This window comes from Athalia rosae, chromosome 3, assembly GCF_917208135.1.
Source record: "Athalia rosae chromosome 3, iyAthRosa1.1, whole genome shotgun sequence".
NCBI lineage: Eukaryota > Metazoa > Arthropoda > Insecta > Hymenoptera > Athaliidae > Athalia > Athalia rosae.
The window spans coordinates 23,887,597-23,895,978 of NC_064028.1; the positions used below are offsets into that span (position 1 = coordinate 23,887,597).

At 38.7% G+C, this 8,382-nt stretch overlaps 1 protein-coding gene across 1 annotated transcript; it reads right to left on the reverse strand.

The window, feature by feature from the left end:
* Window positions 1–495: 495 nt before the first annotated feature.
* Window positions 496–8,076, reverse strand: LOC105686887 (ral guanine nucleotide dissociation stimulator-like 1). The gene is made up of 7 exons (XM_048653248.1): window positions 6,347–8,076; window positions 5,163–5,267; window positions 4,289–4,721; window positions 3,583–4,211; window positions 3,175–3,492; window positions 2,752–3,087; window positions 496–2,505 (listed from the first exon to the last, which is right to left on the reverse strand). Exons 1-7 carry the CDS (start codon window positions 6,578–6,580, stop codon window positions 2,185–2,187), a joined length of 2,376 nt encoding a protein of 791 aa, XP_048509205.1. The 5' UTR covers window positions 6,581–8,076; the 3' UTR covers window positions 496–2,184.
* Window positions 8,077–8,382: the final 306 nt, after the last annotated feature.

Sequence of the window (8,382 nt, forward strand, 5' to 3'; positions counted from 1 at the left end):
GTTGAGAAAATTGAGCTACGATTTTTTCCCTTCGAGATATCTCCATTTTTATGGTAAAAAATGCGAAAAAATGGGTACAATTCGGTCATTTTTGCAGGTACATCAATTTTTCTTCCGGATTCAGATTCCTGAGCTCAAATTACATCAATATCGACTAAAAAATCAATTTTTTATTTTTGACCCGAAAAAGCTGAAAATTGGCGATAACTCGGTCAATTTTCGAGATAGATCAATTTTTCTTTCAGATTCGAATTCCTGGGGTCAAAATATGTCGGAAAAGTGTAATACAATCAATTTTTAAACTACTTTACTTTCGACCCAGAAATCGATTTTTTTTTGGCTTTTCAAGGGTAATCTCACGTATAATCAGCTCAGGAATCTAAATCTGAAAGCCAAAATCATCTATCTATAAGATTGATCGAGTTATCATCAATTTATTGATCCAAAAAGTGAAAAGTCACGAAAATGTAATGATCTAAAATTGAAAAAAAATTCATTTTCAATCCAAATCAGATCGAGAAACACCTTTCATTTCGTCCAGTTCAACTACTTTCAAGGCCATCAATCCAATTCGTTTTTTTATTAATACAATGAAATTGAACTATAGATCGTTTTCTATAGAAACGCAGTTTCCAAATTTGTCGAGTCTCCGATCAGAATTCAGATCACATCTTCAAACTCTCTACCTACACTCGAACATATTTAGACATCCAATTCTACTTCTAAAGTACAATGGTGAAGAGGGGCGAGGGGAAAAGGAGGGAGCAGCTAAGAGATAAGTACAAAATTGCCTAGTGTAATGTATAATTATTTAACAAAACAAATTTTGTTGTAGTATTTTTTTGTTATTCTTCTCGTCTTGTTATTCAATAATAGATTCCCGCGTGCGAATATCATCTTCGCGATATATACTGGGATGATATTCGTCTATCATATGTATATACATTATACTCATGGACAAGTTTTCAATTTTAATTCAATTTTATTCATTTATTCATACTTTTTTTTTAAGCTCAAATTATTTGATTTTCAGTTTTAAATAGTATACGTAGATGATTATATCAGAATCTCTAGGAAAAAAAATAATCACGTGGCCAGGAATATTATTCTCTCCACAAATTAAATCGAGGCAGCAGATTCCTCGGAATCATAATATCTGTATAGTCGAAGGTGTGGTTCATCCGTCCAACCAACGTCAGCGTTACCATTTAGGTTTTGGTTAATGTATCGGAGCTGCTTGCGGGTGGCCGGGATCAATAAATAGTATCTAAATAATTTATTTACTTCCTGATAAGTGTATATATGTATAAAGTGTGTCTAGATACAATGTTAAAGCAATGTTTTTCCACCCATCAATACCCGCGTGCCGAGACGTGATGAGAGAATCACGAAGGCAGCGGGGCCCCCGGTTTCTATTTAATTAAAGAAAAGAGGTGATTTTTAATTTTTACAACATTTTATTTCGACTTTGTTTCCCTTTCTTGTTTTTTGCCGATTGAGTATTGATTAGAGGGCACGGGCAGCTGATTACGCGTTTTTCTTCTCGTATAGGTATACAAAAGTGGGCAGGTACGGAGGCATTTATATTTTATGCACATATATGTATGTATGTATATAACAACGTGTAAGATCGTTACTTTTCTTTTTTCTGCTCGTCGTGCCACTTATTGTGCAAGATCCGAAATGTATCACAGAGTAATATCAACATATCATCGCAGGGTTCCTTTTAAGGGCTGAAAGTTTAGGTTTACTTTTTTTATTTCGATTTTCTTAAATTTAAACTTTAGGTTTAGGTTCATTAGGTAAAAACGTGGTAAAAATGTTTTCATTCACTAGTCTATGCACTGGTAAACATTCGACAGATAATTCAGTTCTCTCCGATCATTATCATTGATTAATGATTATTTATCAATTAATAAATATTATTATTATTATCATCATCATCGTTATCGTTATTATTATTATTATCATTACTTGCAGCACTGGGGTCAGGGATTGCACTTGGAGATCCTGAAGAATGGCCTTTGAATCCCTGCGTGTATATGTCGTGGTAAAGGGACTAGAAACGACGATTCCCTTTGCAAGCTAAATTAAAAGAAAAGAAATAGCTTCTCCAAGGAATATTTTGTTTTCTTCTTTTTCTTCTTTTTCTTTTCATACGAAGAGATTATTTCCTTCTAATTATCATCGCCTGTGGTTGATTGGGTTCCCATTTTTGTTCCTCGGGCTTTCGCCGTTACCGTCAGTAATATCTCTTCGCGGTCTGAGTATGAAATTTAGATTATGAGCTGTATTCACCGCGTAATAAACATTCGCCGAACTTGGAAGAACCATTTCACGATCGGGGAGGACTTGGGCGAGCGTGTAATGCTCCGGACTTCCTTCGACGTTCAACTTCAGCATCGCATTTCTTATAACCTGAGGTGTACGCTCGTTGTTCGAGAGCATTATGGATTTGTATAATACTACACCTTCCGTCTCGACGCTCTCGCTCTCCATGGTGACCTGTTTGGACAGATTTCAAAAAAAAAAAAAACTTTATTCAAAATAACGATTTTTGAAATCCTCGAGCGATAATTTTGGTTTTGGTAAAAATACAACGATTTTCGCTAATTTTAATCCGGCATGGTGAAATTTTACTTTTTCAATCTTTTAATTACTTAGACGTGGAAGTGATACCCGTGACGTCATATCATCTGTCGGATCATCATAACTCTGAATATTGCCGATTATTCGAAAGGGTTCAATTACCTTGATTATGTAAAAATCAGGTGAATTTTTGTGCGAATGGGTCGGACTCATGGGGCTGTTTCCGGAATTCGCTGCGGATCCATTGGATGTATTTATGTTAGGAGGAACCAGTCTGGAATGTTGTCCAGAGCTTGTGCCGCCTCCAGAACTCAGGGATACGTCCAAGGACGGGAGAGACGAGCTCGACGAACTGCTTGACATTTGCGACGGTGATGTACGTCGGTCTAACGAATTGTGCGGCGAACTTGGAAGCGATTCAAGGTCGCAGTAAAATTGCGAACTGCTCGAACTTGACGTCGAAGTGATGGAGTCGTTCTTGCGGTGCCCGGGATTGCCCTGGAATAACGAAAAAGTCTCAAGTTCCGAACATTTTTTTTTTGTCCGAGAAATGGTTTTTCCGCAAATGCTGAAAAGACGTCAAACCTGTTTTTTGTTCTTTCCACGATTGTTCATGGTGTTCCCCGGAGGTGGTGGTTCGATCTGACAAGAAAGTCTGTAAGCCTCTCTATCGTCGAGAACGAGGACTGAGTAAAACCACCTTTCGAAAACGGGATCGGTGCTGATATTGTAAGCGTTAGCAGCGCCTTGGAGAAGTCTAATCCTAGCCAAGACCTCGAATTCTTTTCTACGCTTGTCGAAATTTATCAATCCATCGGAAATGGTATCGGGAATCGCGGTATCTATCATGGTCAGGTCGGTCAAAAATGTTCCGAGGTACGGTATGGTCCCATAACTGATGTTCTGCAAGATTAAGTTTCACGTAAAAAAAAAGTAGGTTCGAGGCCATCGATTCTGCCTTGAAAACTGACCAGAGAAAACACTATCGCTTACCCCTGAATGCGTATTTTGCTTTTGAAAAAGTTTCTGAAGATGTCTATCGCTTCGTCCGGCGGTATCGGCAAATTTCGCGGTACCTTCTTTAATCAGAAGTTCCCTCTGCGTCCAGGCGTTATTCTCTTCGGAAAATATCCTCTCGAGTTCCCTGAATAGTTCGTGTTTTTCCCTCGGCATGGATTGCCAGCATTTCTCCAGCCGATAGACCGGGTTGCTTTGAAGTCCCGAAACGATCGCTTTCAGACTGCTGAAATTTTTCAGTACCCTCAGCTCCTGGGCGATATCGATCCAGGTTTCCAATATCCTCGCCCTCTCCTGAGGCCTGAGACTCGAGTCGATGAGGACCGTGGTTATAACTCGGAGTGAAACAGCGTTGAACTGATTTACGGTAGCTAAAACAGTAGCTGCTTCGTGATTCCGCGATCGATCCCTCCTAGACCAAACCGCACCGAGACATTGGTGAGCGACGAGTTTTTTGAACAATTCAGCGTCTATTCTCGTCAGTTGTTCGGCAAAATGTCGATGCGGTACTTCTGGGAAGGCGAAACTTGGCCATAAATCGCCGATCGGATCGCCTCCGTGAGAGTGTAGGGGTAGACGACCGTTTTCGTACATCATACAGGAGTCTGCAAGTATTTCCAATGAGTCAGAATGAAATTCGATCTTCGAAAGATCGAAGGAATCCTCAATTTTTTTTTTTTACCGATTATTTGGTCCGCTCTCTGGAAACAGTGAAGTCGATGTTTCGCTTTCAACTCCAATTCCGAGGAAGGTAAACGCCGATGCGTAAAATCCAGGAGTCTGTGGAGAAGGGGATGACTCGGTGGGGACTTCCAATCCCCGGGATAAGCGTCCAGCCATACGTGAAGGGCTTGCACCAGCGTTTTTCTGTGCTGTTCCCCGGTACCAGCGGTCGAATTTTCGTCCAGCGCGTCGTACCTGGCGAGTAAAAGTTCCAGGACGTCTCTCGGCGTCGTGAACGCCCGGTAAGTAGCCAGGAATACGTTTATGTAGGTTGATTCCAGTTCCCCGTCGTCGTTCGCCAAACTCTCCACCAAACGCTGAACGGTTCCGGCCTTCAAGAAACGAACCCGTACCGTCTCCCATTCCAGATGAGATATTTCGTCGTCTGAATCCTGCAGGGAATTCAGCGGCTCGTTACATTGAAGTATAAATTGGAGAACTTGTTGCGAAATAATACGAGGAGCGACTGATACTGAGAGTAAAGATTATGGACTTAATACGAATGTTTGTTCGCGAGTTCGATCCGGGTCAAGTGAAATCTATTAAATATATAGCGAGGTCTTTTCACATCGGTTTTTTATCCGTATCGTGCGATACGTACATTCAAGTTTCACCGCCTTGTTTTTCGTTTGAAAATATGAGTGCAACTTGAAACAAATTTTCCCGTACAAGCCGATCGCTATTAAAATAAACACGAACCCCGATGATACGTAGACGATGTAAATGTTCAACCGAATTCAAGGAATTTTCTTCACTCCATTTCGTTTACTTGATTCGTATATTTATTTATCCTAATTCGTTGTTATTTCGAAAGATAATTTTTCGTTCCTTACCGATGCGGATAAACTTCTGGTGGGTCTGTGGTACCTAACTTTCTTCAGATAAACAGTGTAAATGACACCGTCACCTCGTTCCTCGCCCCATAATCGCCACGTGGGCTGAAACGAGAGAACCGAAATGAGGGAAAAAAAAGCTGCGGACATTAAAACAATTAATTTCACGCTACAACTCATCGGCGCATCAGTCCGGTCACACGTGCAACTAGATAATTACGGTCATCCAAACGACTAGATACGTGGAAACAAAAAAATTCAGATTACGAGGGAAACGAAATGTCTGCGAATCAAAAAATTCACGTTGCACTATCACGGACATGATGCAGAGGTAATAATCTGAACGGATAATGAACATACGGAGGATGCGAAAAAAACGAAGAAGAGAAGACCAGATGAGAGGAAGCGGAAATAATGAGCTGGCTGAAAATAAGCGTAGTCTGCATGCGTAAATGATTGAAAAAAAAAAGCGGAGAATTGTTATTTGTACTAAAAACCGAGAACACGAAAGAGGAAATTCGTATCTCCGTTTTCACGGAAGCAGCTTTTGTAGCCGTATCGTACTGCAACATTATATTCCAAAGTATGTATTCATCACGTATTGTTCGTCACGGACGTTGATCGCCATTAGCGGTCGTCCCTGTTTTCTAACGTCTTTTAGAATCGCGGGAACGAATGAATAACTTGCGTAATTTGGTGACGCTCGTGTTATTACTGACCTGCAAATGCGTGTGTACAAAAACAAAAAGACAGAAAAAAAACAAAAAAAAACGCAATTATTTTACACGCAAATTCGCAAGAGTACAAAACCCAAAGTAAGAAAGTTTCAGACCCATCGCGTAGGTAATTACTCGGGACATAAAATTTCACCTATCAACAACGAAAATAAGAAATCTCTTCGCTTACAATTATATGTATATGTTAATAAAAGGAAGACGCAACACACAGACAATAAAACAAAAGACACTCGGGCTCAAGTACAATCTGTGACACAGTTATCAACTTGGTTATATGAATCGTGCAGACAAACGTAACAACTATAGATGTATGCATAACGGTTTGCTTTAATAACAACTCATTTTCGTTACAACAAACATGGTTCATTTTTGTTTATACTTTTTTTTTTTGGATTTGTTTGATAATTATTTATTTTTTGTTTCCTTGGTTGTTTTCGTTATTTTTACCTGCTGCACGTACCACTGCGTTGAATTTTGATTTTTCTTGTGCTGTGGTTTACAAGGTGCGCACAAAAGCAACGGCGCAAATTTCGAGACACCGTGACCTGCTGCGGAACCTTTTCCCGCAGCAGATGCAGCTGCTGCGGAATTTGAACCGCTAATAATTGCAGGTGGCTTTGATACTCCAGATGGTGGTCCCGTAGGCCTCAGCCCATCGTCTCCGAGCACTGGCCACAGCATCCAAGGATCACTGTCACTTCGATTTAACCCACTTGCGATTCTCCTTCTGCACTTACTTCAGTCTATATGGTTTTTCTTTACAAAATGATTGTACGTTTTTCTATTCTCTTCTTCTTTTTTTTCTTTCAATTCATCCTGAGGATACGCATATATTCAATATCAATATTGCCCCGAAATTATTTCAATTGTACGGATATGCACATTCATCACGGACATAAAAAAAAAAACCAAAAAGAGACCGAAATAAATAACAAATATTGAAGGAATAAAAATTATTTCATAGTTTGTAATTCTTGTTTTTTTTTTAGCACGTGCAGATCATGTGTATATATGAATAGTATACAAGGTACTATAGTCTGATGCTTCGTCATCGCGTAACACATAGCAAAGTTACTAACTTCCTGCTAATGTTTCAATACACTACAAGGTAATACCGGTCTTGTTCTTTACTTTATTTTTCTCGTTTCGTTTCATTCCTCTCTTTTTATTATCCGAGGACACTACGAATTATAAAACTGGTATAATTGTGGGAAAAAATAAAAATCAAAAAAAAGAAATTGAAAGAAAAACGCGACTGACGTTTTATTATTACGTTATGTAACGAATAATATAAATCCAAACATCCCAACTATTTAAGTGCGTATTGTAAAAGCGCTGATCGTACAAAGGATATTTTGAAACATCTTTCATATAGATTAGAAATCAAAAGAAAGAAGAATTAAAAAAAAATCGGCTGCGATAAACGAGTGCCTCTGGTATAATTATGTACCTCCATAATTCGAAACCGAAATACGAATCGTGTCAAAATACAAGAGAAAGAAATCAGAGAAGAAAAAAGAAAAAGAAACAAATTATTTCTCTTTGATCTCGTCTTATCCTTAATTCCGATAACCGTACAGTAGATAATGTGTAGAAACAAGAGCTTATGTTTCCTGCTTCTGATTCAGACCGAACTTATGCTGCAATTATAAAAATATAGCCGCGATGACTCAGTGAATAGGAGGTGTATATAATACAATAATAAAGTCTACCGCCGTACGTAATGTATTTCTCTATATTTCTCTCAGTTCTGAATGAGATCTATCGCACTACCATTGATTAGTCAGAAGTAATTCCGCTTATTGCAGCAGGTATGTCATTAAGTACGAATGTTCGTGTATCTGTAGATTACGATATTATGCAACTTTGAATTTTTACCGAGAAAAATTAAATGGGAAACCCATACATCGAAAAATTTCAACTAGATACGGATGAGGATGCATGTGTACATGTAAATATATATATCGGATATATATATATATAAATACAGAAATACGTGTGTATCTGATAAGGGAATAACAGGTATATAAATCCATATCGCGAGGGGCAATTACGGGATACGAGTTTGACCGATAATCAATAACACCGGTACTGTGACTTCGTATAATAAGGTATACCGTAACAAGCTTGGAGAACCAAAGATTGGTTTATTTCTGTCCTTGGGGTTCCCGCAAAAGCTTTTGTTATACATACGTATATATAAAACTTTGATCAGTATTCAACCTCCGTTTGAGGAGCAGAGGATCGAATAATGATGATAATAATCGAAAGCTCGGAGGTGGCTGATCAAGCCGCGTGTACGCTTGTATACAGAAAAAGCAAATATATTTAAAGAATATATATAAATAGGATTATCAAAGAAAGGGGAAATTGAATAGTATTTTTTATTCACCAACCCTTAATCGTTTGGAGAATTGATGAAATTTATTATACGACGGATCATACGCCAGCTCCGAGGCTGACGTTTGACTAGAAATTCGATG